We start from the raw sequence: 16,109 nt of genomic DNA on the forward strand, positions 1-16,109 counted from the left end.
ACAAGAAAAATAATTTATTTGTTATGTCAGATTAAGGAAAAACTGGAAAGTCAAGGTGAATATGGTTCATAATGTTCTGTTTCGAGAGATTCCTCCATAACCTAAAGATAATGGGCTGACACAAAGAAACAATATGTCTGTTACAAATGAAAGGAATGTAGAAAAGATTTAACATGTGGATGTGTGATTGGTACTACACCTTCCTTCTGCTGGGATGATGTGGTCAGATAAACTTAAGAGGAACTTTACACTTTCATTGGTGTGGATGTGAGTGGGCCATGCAATAGGCAGGCATCTTGTCTGATGGTGTTTCCTGCTTTGTGCTCAGTTTTGTCAGGATAGGCTCCAGCATCCCCATGACCCTGAACTGGATTAAGCAGCTTACAGTACATTTTCGCTATATTCCTAAATAAACAAAAAGTGATTTAATAAATTAAGCCTATTAAAAAAACTACATTTTGTTTGATATCGTGTGCACCCAGGTTACTAGCCAATGGCCTAATATTACCGACAAGCATTCAAAACTGCTTCTAGTTTAGTATTCATCAGTACCAAATTTCATAAGATAGCTACTAGAATCATAAAGTTGATTTAAAGTATGTAACCTGTCTTAAAAGTGAATATTTTCAGTGCTACTTATGGATTAAGGATTTAAACATAAAAGAACTCAGCATTCATTCATTTTAAAGAAGCTGAAAAACACTAGCAATTTCAAATCTGGCATTAAATATTTTTTTGCCTCTCTCTTCATTATTGTATTTCAGAAAAATTGTGTAAATGGTAGGATTTCTTAAGGAGACGTAAAAGGCAGCATACTGCGTGAGAGAGTTATTTAAATTTGGTCCGAGCTCCCTCCCGGAAAGCAACAGACTTGGCAGCCACAACACAGCCTACTGTTTTAATGTGGTGCTGCCTAATTAGGTCATCTCTTATCAAGGTACCTGGGCTCATATACTGAGTAATTCAGGACAGAGCCACCCCCCTACCAAAATGGATTTTACTGCAATAAAAGAGACTAACAAAAAAATTTTACACCTGGCCTCCAGTTAATTCTACCCCAGTTTACTTACCCTCATTTATTCTGGTCATCAGGGTGAAGTTTTCTGGCAGCTCTGCAAACTCCTTCTTCTGCATTTTGTGAACTTCAGTTACCTGTGGGGATCCTGAAGGAAGTATAAAAATATGCAGACATTATTGGAGCTACTTATTTTGGCTTTTCGCCCGATACTTATCAATGTACTGACGCTTTCAGTGAGGCCCACAGTATATCTAATGCCTGTCTCCAGTACAGTAAAGAGGCATGGGCTATTAACAGGCCTGCTGGCATTTATTGGATACATCTGGAGTGTTAACTACCTTCTCATGAGATGACTCTTTGTTCTAATTTAAAACCAGGTAAAGCTAGAAGGACATGTTGATGTTTATTTTTAATTAAGTAGGTGTTAGCTGCAGCATGTGTAAAACATTGCAAGTTTTTTTTTTTCTTAAGCCACCTGTAAATTAAAAAATAGTGATTTTTGAGCTGCACGACAAAGCTAGGCATGGCATCATTCTGCATTTCACAAATGAAAGGGTGAAGAATCCCTTGGCCCTCAATTTCATTTATGGGGTGTTCTCCAGGGAGAACAAAGGGAAAGCTGCAAACCACAGCTGTGTTTCAGCCTTCACTGAATACGCTGAGGCAACGCTTGAAGTTGGCAAGAAGCCATGTAGTGATTCGGCAGTAAGTCTAGGCAATCTGTGGGGCACAAACACAATGAGCACAGCATTGAAAGAGATGCCGTTTTATGGAACAGGCCTCTACTGTTGTCTCCAAGGGTTTCAAGTTGTTAGTCCAAATTGCGTAGAAAAAGTAAAATCCTTCAATCTTTGATTCATTTCTTCATTATACAGTGAACTGCAAACCCAGAACTCCACTTTGAAGTTGCAGAAAAAAAATAAGGAATTTGCCACATTTGAGTGGGAAACACTCAGATGTGTAACATATCAAAGTCAGCAGCAGCCATGCTACCTGCACTTCAGAAGTAGTCATTTACCTGAAGGAAAGTATGTTCAGGCCTGCCCAGTACTTGCATGGGAGAACATCTAGGAAAAACTTGGGTTGCTGCTGCTGAGGCCAGCAGGGGGTGCCTTCTCTGTGGTTTGTGTGTGGATTCCAATGCCACAGTGCAGTGATGGGGACACTGTGCTGCAAAAATGGTGCAATCCTTCAGATAAGATGTAAATCCGAGGTCCTCACTCTCTGTAGTCATTAAAGATCCCCTGGTATTAATTGAAAAGTGTCCTGGCTAAATTGCCCATCACAGCCTTGTCCATTCTAGCCCCCTAATCACCCCCTGTCTCTAATTGACTGTTTCTCACTCCTTCACCACCTAATAGATAATGTGTGGTGAGCGTGCTGGCACAAGAATGGCTGCCTTTGCATCATCCCGTTCCCGTCTGTCTATGTAAAGCGATTTGAGTAGTGAGAAAAGCGCTGTATAAATGTAATTCCGTCCATCCATTTTCCAACCCGCTGAATCTGAACACAGGGTCACGGGGGTCTGCTGGAGGCAATCCCAGCCAACACAGGGCACAAGGCAGGGAACCAATCCTGGGCAGGATGCCAACCCACCGCAGGACACATAAATGTAATTAGTTTTTATTAATATTATTATAAAATAACTTAATTTATTGCATTAATATTGTTACAAGAGTATGTGTTGAGAAATCCCCAAATATGTAATGCAATGTTTCATTTGAAGAAAAGTCGTAAAAAAAGCTTTTTAGGATTTTGTATAATAATGACAAAAACGAAAAGTCCAAATAAAATAAAAAGGTGAACATATGCATATAGGTACAACTACATTTTGAAAGGTGCTGGGAAACAGAAAAAACATAATTTATTTAAAGAAGGGATTTACTTTTTCTGTGTTTTGAAAATGATTAAGGTTTGGATAGTGTGAGCAGCTTAGCAGAAGTCTCCATTTGCACGGATTTGACAAGCAACAAATTGAGTGTACAGTTAAGTTCTGTTTAGACTAAGAGGGACATTGGGACACTCTTACTTTAGGAGTGTTTTAGTACCATTAAAATGACAAATCCTGTTCTTATATGACGAATTGGCTCAAGTTTTTTTGTTTTTTTCTTGAGCCAACCTATTGTTTCTAATCCATAAAACTCAGATTGGTTGGCAAAGTCATAAAGAATGTGTTGTTTTCATTGATGCACATGCTTTTTTTGTGAAGTACAAAGTCAAAGGTTACATAAGAGTTTTGGCCTTGTAGCCTTGTGTGGTAAGCTTTGAATAAGTTCAATAATAGTGTACATAAAAAAGAACCGAGTAGACCACACTTCACCAGAAACTTTGGCAAATGTCAAATGCACTTCAACAGCTTTTTTCTCACAGAACCATTTTGCCCATTTGTCCAAAGAATCACTTGCATATATAGTATTAAGCACTAGGTTTTTCATAGTTTCTTCAAAGAGTATGGATATATAAGAAAGTGAAGTTACAAAATAAGACATCCATCCATTTGTTAACTTGTTTAGATAATAGAGTTTGACATGTATGCAGTTTCACCATACAAAGAACAGTTCATGGAAAAATACAAAAACAACCGTTTTTTTATATAGCGCTCTTCACTGAGTACAGGCACACAGCGCTGTGAACAATCTCAACAAGTATAGATTATACTACTTACTAAATACAGAACTATCCATCCATCCATTTTCCAACCCGCTGAATCCGAACACAGGGTCACGGGGGTCTGCTGGAGCCAATCCCAGCCAACACAGGGCACAAGGCAGGAACCAATCCCGGGCAGGGTGCCAACCCACTGCAGGACACACACAAACACACCCACACACCAAGCACACACTAGGGCCAATTTAGAATCGGCAATCCACCTAACCTGCATGTCTTTGGACTGTGGGAGGAAACTGGAGTGCCCGGAGGAAACCCACGCAGACAACATGCAAACTCCACGCAGGGAGGACCCAGGAAGTGAACCCAGGTCTCCAGATCTCCCAACTGCGAGGCAGCAGTGCTACCCACTGCGCCACCGTGCCGCCCAAATACAGAACTAGTACACATAAAATACAGATGTATTAAAACACACAGATAATGATTTAGGGACTGATTAAACCCTTAATGGAATTCAACAATATCAGTCTGTTAATTAAGTGATGAACTATAGTCAGTTGACTACAAAGGAATTAAAATCATGTAACAGAGCTTTGCAGAGTCATATGCTCTTGCTTGTGTATATGTTTCTAAAACAGAAACCCTCTGAAAACTGAACTCAACTTCCATTGAAACTAAAAGTCTCTCCTAAAAGCTATTAAAAGTTTACCATATATACTTGTTGTAGCAGATAAGTATTTTGTCCACCTCTTGAACCCTCAGGTACCACTCCAAACACGAGGTAAAAGCACAAGACTTCTTTATTTTGTTGTCACGTGCACAAAGCACCCTACTCACCACACTACTCATATAATTAACACAATACTTCTCTCTCAATAACACTCCTCCTCGCCCAGACACTTCGCCACCCTACCTCCCAGCTCAGCTCAATGTCTGGGCTTTCCCCGGAGTCCTTTATACCCCCTGACCCGGAAGTGGTTCCTGTTCAAATCCCACAAGTCCTTATTCCTTCTGGGTCAGGGTAATCAGTCCTTTTCTTCACCCCGGGAGCACGTCGTTTCTTCCCGTCATGTGACCATGACGTACTCCCGGGTTATAGGGCACATACGAACCTCCGAGTCCCCCTACAGCGACTCCTGGTGGCCCCCAAGGTATCCAGCAGGGCTGCGTATAAAAACTACATAGTCCATGAGGCCCTTCTGGAACTCGGGGCATGTCCACGCTGTTGGGAGAGCTCCGTCATGTGAGTCGGGTCTTGAAACACGAAAAATCAATCATAAAATCAGAACCCGACTTATACGCCCATTCAAAAATACGACACTTAGTTTTTTTTTACACCTTCTTGCTTCCTCCAATCTCACATCAGTTTCTCAGACACATTGAATTTTGTTGCAGCAGTGTAGTTACAAATTTCTTGTACCATTTTTAATTTAAAACCAGCTTCATATTTTCTTCTGATTGAACACTCCATTGTAGATAAGGGATGCTCTTACAATAAAGGTGTATGAGGGTGTGAGATACAAAAAACACAAAACAGTGCAAATTTCGCTTCAGAATAGTTTGGGTATTACTGTGTGGTCACGTAGGCACAATGCATAGAAAAAAAAGGCAGTCTGCTCAGTGGTTACTCCCTTCAGATAGGTGTTAGCATGTCATTATCTCTTGGACCAATAGCGTGAGTATTCCACATTAGACTTATACGACCATTATAAAATACCGGAAATTATATGGTAAAATCAAGCCCCGACTTATCTGCGGGAGAACTTAAACACGAGTATATACGGTAGTCCTTTTTAAGTTGAAGTTATTTGTTTACAATCATAATATGTATTAATTTGCGACAGACAATTGCATTTCAAAGTGAAGTACATTTTATAAATTAAATATATATATATAAATTTTATACATTTTAAAAAATAATTTGATTACTCTTGTGTTTTATGAAGGTGATGTTCACAGATTTGACAAGCAAGAAATTGAAGCGTACAGATTAAATTGGGTGAATGAAACAGCAATGTTTTGCTTTTTGCTTTATTCTTTTTTAAAGTAACATGGACATGCTGTGTTGCAGTATATTGTGACAGTGGCGCAGCAGTGTTCCAAAGCCAAAGAAACACACTAGCAGCATGGCAGTTGTCAGACCAGCAGTTGCTTTACAACGTAAAGCACTCATCACATTTTATTACCGGTCTTTAAAAGCCAGTTCCCTCAAATGTTGTCCTGTACAGACTGACTCTGCTGTACCTCTTTCTTTCCAGTTCAGTTCTCTCAAGGAAGGCATCTATGAGTTCTTTTAAACTCAAGCATTGGAGTTGCTGTAAATGGAGAAAACTTGAAAGTTGTCCACTTTGCTGTGAATTTGAAGTAAGGCACCAATGCTGAATAAAGGATTGGTGCTGTTCCTGCAACCTCCAAAATAAACATTCTGCTTGCTCAGTCCTCTCCTGGCTGTCTTTTATGCGTCTCAGCAGTTAAAGATGTGACAATATGTGTAATCTCAAGAAACATTTCATTATTTAATAACTTTTTTGACTTGAAAAATGGTCAAATGTGACATGTTTTTAGACTTTCGTTTAGATAGGGACCCTAGTATACATTAGCTCTATCATTAAACAGAAGAGTGAGCTAGAAATTTTTTAAAAATGTATAAAACATGCTTAATTTTAGAAGACAAAAAAAAAATACTGAACTTATCCTTTAAATAAAATAATTCACTGAATAAATTCAGAAATTAGTTTTATGATTTTGGAAATCATATCACATTTTCAATATTTCAGTCTTTAAAAATTCTATATTCATATTATTTATGAGACAGTTACCATGTAACCATTAGATGAGACATTACTTGCACCCCTAACACCAACTTTCTCATTATATTTTAAGGAGATCATTTTCTATGTTATAATAGCTATAGGTTTACTCTGTTTTGGAGCTTTATTACTCATGCACATCAGTGAATTGGTTTTTTATCATGTTACTGTGATTATTTGTTAATCCATTTTTCAGAATATACTGCAAATTCTGTATAAGGAAACAGTAATCTATATTTAGTGGAGACATGTTATTTTGTGTCTTTTTCTTCTTAAAAGAAGAAAGGTCATTGTACCATATAATATTTCTGTTACTATTTTACTCTATTCTTTCAATTTTATAAAACAGTTTGTAATTTGCTATGACCTCAATCAGATATAAATAAAAATTAATATGGTGTTCTCAAAATTTTTGCATTGTTTTCTGTGTATTATATTATCCTTGGATGTTGTAAGAGCCAGATCCTTTAGGTTAATGTTAATTGTAAATTCACCTTAGTTTCTGCTCAGTTTAAATTTAAGTATAATATAACTTTAACATAGATAATGGAAGATTCTTTTCCACCCCCTGTAATTTAAAAAAATGGAATGTTCTTAATGTTAGCTCTGTTTAACAATGAAATAGCTCTTAGATTTAAGTTAGACAACTAGATAGAAATATTAACTGTTAATCAGATTGGCATTAAGCTCCTAGTTTATGTGATAACAGATAGAAACCTTACGAAATGTAACCTAGATACTTACCACAGACAAGAAGTTTTCCTTTTTATGCATGTATTATTAACCTTTTTCCTTATTTTTTGTGTGAACTGTTTGCTTTAAAATCTTTTAAAATGAAGACACTTGGACTGTAGAGCTTTTTTTTTGTACAAGGAGTCATAATACTGCTAGAATACCTTTCTGGTAGTTGTATTTGAACCATTTTGAACCATCTGGTAACCCACGACAAACGCAATTACAGACATCATGGATGAAAACGTATTCAAAACCATGACCATGGACTTCAGTGCTGGTAGTGTGACACCATGTAAGATAAATCTTTTAATGAAAATGTATTACATTCAGAAGTGCAGCAGCTGCAAGATCAAAGCATATCTGATGGAATAGGCAGCGCAATTGCTGGTCCAGGCTTTGGTCTTGTCACGTCTGAACTACCGAAGATCACTGCAGACAGGAGTACCCGCATGTGTCACTAAGCCACAGCATATGAATCAAAACGATTCAAGATTGAGGAAGTCACATGTCACTTCTCTTTTCAGGTCACTACATTGTCTACCTGTAGCAACACATATCACGTTCATATCTTTAGTTCTTGCCTACAATGTAGCCAATGGGTTAGCACCTATGCATACAGAGAAACTTGTGAGGTCCAGTGCTTCTTTTGGCCCACTCGGGTCTGTTAATGAACAGCATCTGGGGCCTCATGTATAATGCCGTGCGTAGAATTCACACTATAACATGGCGTACGGACAAAAGCGGAAATGTGCTTACGCACAAAAAATTCCAGATGCATAAATCTGTGCATACGCAAACTTCCACCTTCTTCCTCTACATAAATCCCAGGCAGAGTGAAAAGTAACATACATGCGCCTGCTGTCCCGCTCCAACTCCTCCCAGAATTATGCCTCTTTGAATATGCAAAACAATATAAATAGCCCTTAAGCTCAGCCTTCTGTGAAAAGACAATGGGAAAAGCACGGGGGAAAATAGAAGAATTTCAGCGAATACCAAGTGGAGGCAAGGAAAAGCATACTATTTGTTGGTTTAAACAGTGATATAATCAACAAAAGGAAGTTGATCGAGTGACACAGCGTGTTGGAGAAACTCAAAAGCTCAAGTTCCCAAAGTCGCACAGTGCCTGAAATAAAAAAGAAGTTGTCAGATATCAAAGTCGCCATGAAAAGGCGAGTTGTAGCCCACCGTCTGAGTGTCATATGAAAGCTTATTAAAGTACAGAGAAAAAAAAAGGCACAGAGTGGGAAAAAAGCACGAAATGTCAACTTTAACCTCGAAATTTCTACTTTAATCACATAGTTTATTTTGTCATTAAAGTAGAACATCATAAACTTAATCTTAAAATCGTTTAATTTACTAGTTTCTCAAATCCCATTGTAAATAAAGTAGCACGTTAAATGCTTTGTTTTGTATTTGATTTTCTATGTGGTCTATGTGCATGAATCACTCCGTGCTTCCGGGCTTTCTCTTCCTCCGCCAGGACACAGAATCCATTACATTCATGATATTACATCTCTCTGAATAATTAGAATACTGAGATGTACAGTATATGTGATATCATTTTCATTATGATAGGCATTAAATCATGTTATTAAACATGGGAACACGGTGGTGCAGTGATTGTTCATGTCTAATGCTAGATGCTTGCTGTGCCATGCGCGACCTTCCACTTTATTGTAGCAGTACTGTCTCTTTCAAGCGTACTAACCCCCAATTCCTGTCCTTGCTATTCTTTCTCCAAATACCCAATCGCCACACAATCAGCTCTGTAATAGACGTTAAGCCAAATGTAAGCTTAGAACGCCGATTCTTCAAAACTTTTAAGGAACACTGAAATATCTTCGTAGTATGTGTTTAATTATTCTATCTATCTATCCTTCCAGTGTCGCACCAGCACAAGCAAGAATACAGCGCGAGGCAGGAACAATCCGTGAACGGAGCACAAGCTCCTCGCTAGTGCTGCGGCACTGTGTCCTGGCATGTTTAATTATTAACAATATAGATTATTTAAATTAAGTTAAGATAAAAGAAGTTTATCTGTATAATATAAAAACATATGTGCTTTATAAAGTGGCTCATGTTGTGCAATATTATGACTGTACCCTAAGTTAACAGTGGGATAATTGTATATTTATAAGTACAAACAGTTCTACAAGGAGCACTTGATGGACTGATTGAGTGCGTTTATAGTTCTTGGGATGAAACTGTTTCTGAACCGCGAGGTCCGTACAGGAAAGGTTTTGAAATGTTTGCCGTGTGAGAGCAGTTCAATAGACAGCATGGCTGAGGCAGCGTGTGTTTGATGCTGTATACCAATATTTCTCTTTCTCAGCTTCTGTAGATCTTTGATTCCCCACTCAGATACAGTGATATAAATACTCTGAGCGGTGCAGTGAGAGTAATATGGAAAAAGATGATCCGCTGTGGCAACCCCTAACGGGAGCAGCTGAAAGAAGAAGAAGAAGAAGAAGGTGCAGTGAGAGTAACAACGCTAAAGCAGCTATGGTATTTAGAATAGTTTGGCCATTCCGTGGACCATTATATTGTTACTGGTTATTTACAATCAGATGCCTTAAACTAATAAACAATATGCAGTTAATTTCAGTGTACTGTATTTATAAAGCCGCGTCAGGGATGTGGATATGAAAAAGAAAGGGTAACCAGACAGGAACAGTAGCACTGCTTTGACGATGGGTGCTGCCAGTCTGCAACACCGAGCGGAGAACCTTCATATGCCAGTGGAAATGTGTGTGAATTTATGCCAAGTTTAGGTTTTATACATCGCGATTTGAACGTGGAAACATTCTTATGCAACATTTTTGTGCGTATGCAGTGTTTATACATGAGGCCCCTGGTGATGCCACCTCTAGACCAGACTGTTTTCAAGTGTGGCTTTCAGCTGGTGGAATGAGCTACCCACCTCCAATCGAAATTCTAAACTGATGAACTTCTGTCTAACTGAGCAGTTAGCTTTTTATAACCTAAGACGTGTAATGAGAATTTATTTTGTACTGAGCTCTTTACATGCGTTAATTAATTTGATAACCTTGTCTTATAACACTTGTTTCTTAAACAGTCCACAGACTGATGTTTACTCAATTATGTTGACCTTTTTTGTAAGTCACTTTGAATAAATGTGTCTGCTAAGTAAAGAAATGGAAATGGAAATGATAAACTTAATTTTATAATATGGACAAAAATATAATTCTCACCTAAATCAATTATGGAGTTAAACATTACAAAGTCCTTTAGAAATAGAATGAGATACTAATACAAGACCCCTTTAACACAGCCAGTATAAATTAACAGAATAATTCTAATGTACTGTATCTAGTGTTTAGCAAAATACTTTGAAAAGTAAGCTGGAGATGGTCAATATTTTAATAATTTAAAGGCATAGATTCCAGTTAAAACCTATAGAGAAAGAAGGAAAAGAAACACTATTTAAACTTATTTGATCAGTTTAATCCAAAATGACTTATAAGGGCTTACAGTCTAGGGGCTGTTTTTGACAATCCATAGCAGGGCAGGTTACAAAAGTTGATCAGCACATGTAAAAAGCTATATAAAAAAATTCAAGTATCAAAAATCATCAATTAAGAACTGATATCACAATAAAATTACCAAATAGGAGCTATACACGAAAAGGGTACACATTAAAATACCATATGAGACAGATTGTCTGATCAGAAGTTTTACTTTGGTCTGTGTCTTCTTTCCATAGAAATGGAGGATTCTCAAGACAGACTATTAAAAGGTACTGTGTACAGTAACAGAATTTACTATACTGTTTAAGATCATATCATAGGTTTATTGTATTTGGATTTTACTTTCATAAGACATTTCAATTTTAACATTTTCTACACCTCTGCTGGAGGGTTTACTTTTTTCTGGATGTGCTTTGTCTTTTGGCATGTCAGAGAACTGGGACTACGTGAAGTGTGGTCTAGCCTCACTCGGGAAGGCAAAATGGGGAGGTGGGTTTCGGTAGAGAGAAAGAGAGCAGTGCTATTTCTTATTTATCGTTTCTACCCCAATAACTGTAAGTGCCAACATAACAATAGGCTCCATGGCTATAACACCTGGCAATAATATGAAATTTAGATCAAAGCTATCATACAGTATGTAACAATGTACTACCTTAACTTAAAACTAAAAAAATGTCAATAAAAGTTCAGAAGCAATGTCTCTATGACCAAACAGTGAACTTTGTGAGCTGGAATTAAAGTGAAAAAAGCATTCTCTTACCTAACACGTCTAAATACCAAGATAGCATTTTTACAGGAGAATCACTTGATAAATAATGACCAGTTGCAAAGATAGTGGTTTGGCTAATTTTTTCACTCCAGCTATATAAAGCAAACTAGGGGTTAGGGGTATGGGAATCTTAATACACAAAACTATTCCACGTGTAGTATCAGATGTAATATCTGATTCTGAAGAGTGATATGGTGATAGGAAATTTATTTAATACAAAAGTGATTTTGATAAGTATCTATGCACCCAATGTGGATGATACAGATTTTGCAATCAGAATTTAACCTCTTGACAACTAAAGAAACAGAACAGCGCATCTTTAAATTGTGACATCATTATTATGAACACAGAGAGAAGGCTAATAAGATCTTAGCTCAACAAATCCACAAGCAATGCAATAACAGTATTTACTAACACAGACAGAGATAAAACCATTGACCATAAAAATATAACCCACACATTTAGAGAGTACAATAAGTCTTTATATTCTACTCAGTTTAAAGAAGATAAGACACAACCTAGTGAGTTTTTTTTTAATTCATTACAGATACCACAGCTAGATACTTTTAATGAGGTGAAACTGGATAAACTTCTGACACTCTCAGAATTACTAGACACTATAAACTCATTTCAAAGTGGGAATGCAGCAGACCCTGAAGACTACACAGTAGAATCTTATTTAAAAATTCAAATAAGTTAGCTCCACTATTATTAGCAACATTTATAGAAGCTACAGATAAACTTTTTGCCAAGCATTAATTTCCTAAGAAAAAAAAAGACTTACTACAATGTGTACCATACAGACAAATCTCACTCTTGAATAATGATGTTAAGATATTCTCCAAAGTTGTTGCCAGAAGGATTGAGAAAGTACTTCCTTCTGTAATATTACAAGACCAAATGAGATTTGTTAAAGGCGGACACTTAGCTTGTAAACTTTGAATTTTGTTTAATGTAATATACTCACCCATTAACAGCTCAGAGATCTTATTATCTTTGGATATAGAAAAAGAATTTTATATGGTTGAATGGACTACCTATTCACTACATTGCACAAATCTGAGCCCCCAAACATATGTGCATGGATCAAAGTACTCTATACTAGTCCAGAAGCCTCAGTTTGTATTAACAACATTATTTCAGACTACTTCAAACTAGAATGTGGCACATGACAAGGATGCCCCCTATCACCAGTGCTCTTTGTAATCGCCATTGAGCCATCGGCTCTTTGTTTTCAAAATGCATCACAGATAAAGAGTATTATTAGAGAAGGACTTGAAAGAAAATATCACTGATCACAGATGATATGGTATGGTACATATCTGACCTGCAGTATTCCATGCCAGCAGTCCTAAAAGCACTAGCAGATTTTCTTTTTTTTAATTTTATTGATATTATTGTCATCATTCCATACAAATAGTAAATTTTTACAAAAAATAGGATTGAAAATAAATCAACCCCCACCCCTGAGAAAGAGAGCATGGCCAACGGAGTAAAACTTAAAGCTAGTAAAAATAAATAAATTGATGAGTTTAATAGGCGGATAAAGATAAATGGAGAAGAAAAAGAAATGGGAAGAGAATCTACTTCCTCAGTGCTTTAAGAGCTTATTCTAAAATATTATTGATTAGATCCTGCCAGGTTTTGAAAAAGTTCTGCACAGATTCTCTAACTGAGAATTTCATTTTTTCCAATTTCATATAGTATACAACATCAGTTACCCACTGACTTAAAAGAGGAGAGTTAGGATTCTACCAGTTTAGCAAAATAAGTCTTCACTTGGACACCTGGCATGTTCTTGATCTAGTCTAGTAATTTCACTGGTTAGCTCTGATGCCTACTTGGTTTCTAATTTATTTCTATGGGAAAGATATGAAATAATCTGTCCTCTTAAGAAGGCCTTTAGAGTTTCCAGAGTATTCCTGCAGAGATCTCTAAAGATGTTTTTGCCTCTAGGAAGAAACTGATTTGTTTTGATATAAATTCTGTACAGTTCTGGTCTGCTAATAGGAGCGGGTTAAGGGGCCATCTGCGAGATGAGTATGTGGGGCATAATGATTTTAGCTCCAAGATCAGAGGGGCATGGCCGGAAATAACAATAGTGTCATACTTGCAAGATTTAATAGTAGGCAAGAAATTATTATCTATAAAGAAATAATCAATTCTTGAGTAGCAATGATGCACTGGTGAGTAGAAGGAATATGTTCTTGAGTTTGGGTTTAGAAACCTCCAGGGGTCTGATAAGTTGTGGTCAGTTAAAAACTGTGTAATTGCCTTTGCAGTGTTAAATAGGTCTCCTGTCACAGGGGAGATGACATCTAAGAGTGAATCTAAAACACAATTAAAGTCCCCAGCCATTATAATTTTATGAGTGTTCACATTGGGAATGGATGCAAAAACATTTTGCATGAATTCCCTATCATTGACATTGGGTGCATAAACATTTATCAAAATCACATTACAGTTAAATAAATTGCCCATGACAATCACATACCTCCCTTCAGGATCAGATACTACATCTGATACCACAAATGAGACTGTTCTATGTATGAGAATTCCCACACTTCTAGTTTTCTTTGTAAAGCTGGAATGGAACATTTGGCCAGTCCAGTCTTTTTGCAGCCGGAAATGATCCTTGCTTATTAAGTGGGTCTCCTGTAAAAATACTATTTTAGCGTTTAGACCTGTTAGGTGAGAGAATGCTTTCTTTCTCTTTAATTCGTGATTCAGGCCTTTAACATTCCAGCTCACAAAGTTAACTGTCCCATCACGGAGACATTGATTCTGAATTTTTTATGTCATTTTGTAGTCTTAACTGGAAGTGAGACATCTTTAACCTTAATTTCCAATTTTCCCACAAGTTATTGCCATGCAGCCTATTGTTACATTGGTAGTTATAATTATAAGGATTAAAAGGATAGATTAGATATAGTTTCCTCTCTTTCTCTCTCCAACCACCCCCCCTCCAATTCCTAGCAGATTTTCAAAAGATACCTGGACTCAAAATCAATTTGAATAAAAGTGTGCTTTTTCCAGTGAATTCTCTATCACACAATATTAGACCAGATACATTCCCATTTATCTTATCAGATCAGTTTAAATACCTAGGGGTAAATATCACAATTTAATATAAAGCTCTTTTTCAGCAAAATTTCGCTGTCTGCATGGAAAAAATTAAACAAGACAAGACATCCATAGATGGTCTACCCCCATCTCACATTAGCAGAGAGAATGAACACTGTCAAGACAAACATCCTTCCCAAACTTCTTTTTCTATTTCAAAGCATCCCATTATACATTAACAAAACATTTTTTAAAGATAGCAGATTCAATCATATCCACATTTATTTGGAATTCAAAACATCCACACATCCAAAGGATGACTCTACAACGATCTGAACCAGAATGGAGCATGGCACTACCTAACTTTCAATTTAATTACTGGCGGCAAAGATACTGGCCATGAAGACCAGGATATCGACACAAATCGATGAATAAACGCAAGCCTGTTCTGCAGCAGAATTTAAATCTTGCAGTACCTTATATTCCCTGCTTTGTGCCACAGTAAATACATATTATTGTCAATACACTAAGCCTTTCATTCACTCAGAATATCGAACCAATGTAAGAAGCATTTTAAGACAGAAGCTTTTATCTGTTACACTTCTACATGACAACCACCTTTTTCTACTCTTTCAAACATACACAGTATTGAATGTTTGGAAAATGTCTGCGATTTAAACACTTTGAAGTTTGTACATAGTATAGTATATGTACATGTATTTGCATCCTACGAACAAATAAGCTTCAAATTTAAATTCTTATCGATACAATTTTTCCACTACATTCAAATTAGAAACTCTGCTAAATGGAACCTGCCCGATTTTTCTTACCTCCTTCCAATTTCTATTCCAGAAGAAATATTGATCAGTCTTGATGACTGAAATAGCATCTCTACCATTCAAAGATCCCAAGATATGGTGGAGAAAAGACCTTTCACTTAATATTTCAGAAAATGAGTGGAAGTCTGCCATGAATAGAATACACTCTAGCTCCACAAAACACTCAATCAAACTTAAAATATTTTATCAAGCACATTTATCTCATTTAAAATTGTCCAAACTGTATCTAGGCCAAGATTCAACCCGTGAACATTGCTGTCTAGCTCCAGCCTCACTGGGCCAAATGTTTTGGGTGTGCACCAAATTAATATCATTTTGGACAAAAATCTTTGAATGCCTATCAGACAGCCTTGTCCCAAATACTTCTAACTCATTAATAGCTGTGTTTGTTGGACTCCTGGATGGCCTTAAAGTGGAGAAGGACAAACTGTAATCACCTTTAACTCATTACAAACACTTTGACTTATCTTGGTGAACTAGAAGAATCCCACCCCACCTCTTTTAAGTCAGTACGTTACTGATGTTTTATACTATTTAAAATTGGAAAAAATCAAATTCTCACTTACAGGATCTGTTCAAAACATTTTTAAAATATGACAGTATATAATCTATAACATTTTAGATTAAAATCAATAAAAGGTATTAAAAAAAAAAGTGACTATACTATTTTAGGGGCAGGTAGGTGGTGTAACAGTAACGCTTTTGCCTTAAAGTAAAGAGACCTGGGTTCACATCCCTGGTCATTCCTGCGTGGAGTTTGCATGTTTTCACTGTGTCTGC

At 36.9% G+C, this 16,109-nt stretch overlaps 1 protein-coding gene across 1 annotated transcript in view; it reads right to left on the reverse strand.

The window, feature by feature from the left end:
• The window catches only part of chrdl2 (chordin-like 2), a 69,646-nt gene that overhangs the window by 12,044 nt on the left and 41,493 nt on the right, over window positions 1-16,109 (reverse strand). The window contains exon 10 of the mRNA XM_051926573.1: window positions 1,071-1,163. Coding sequence (XP_051782533.1) covers window positions 1,071-1,163 — 93 coding nt within the window. The remainder of the gene's footprint in view (window positions 1-1,070; window positions 1,164-16,109) is intronic.

Source organism: Erpetoichthys calabaricus, chromosome 4 (genome assembly GCF_900747795.2).
Source record: "Erpetoichthys calabaricus chromosome 4, fErpCal1.3, whole genome shotgun sequence".
NCBI lineage: Eukaryota > Metazoa > Chordata > Cladistia > Polypteriformes > Polypteridae > Erpetoichthys > Erpetoichthys calabaricus.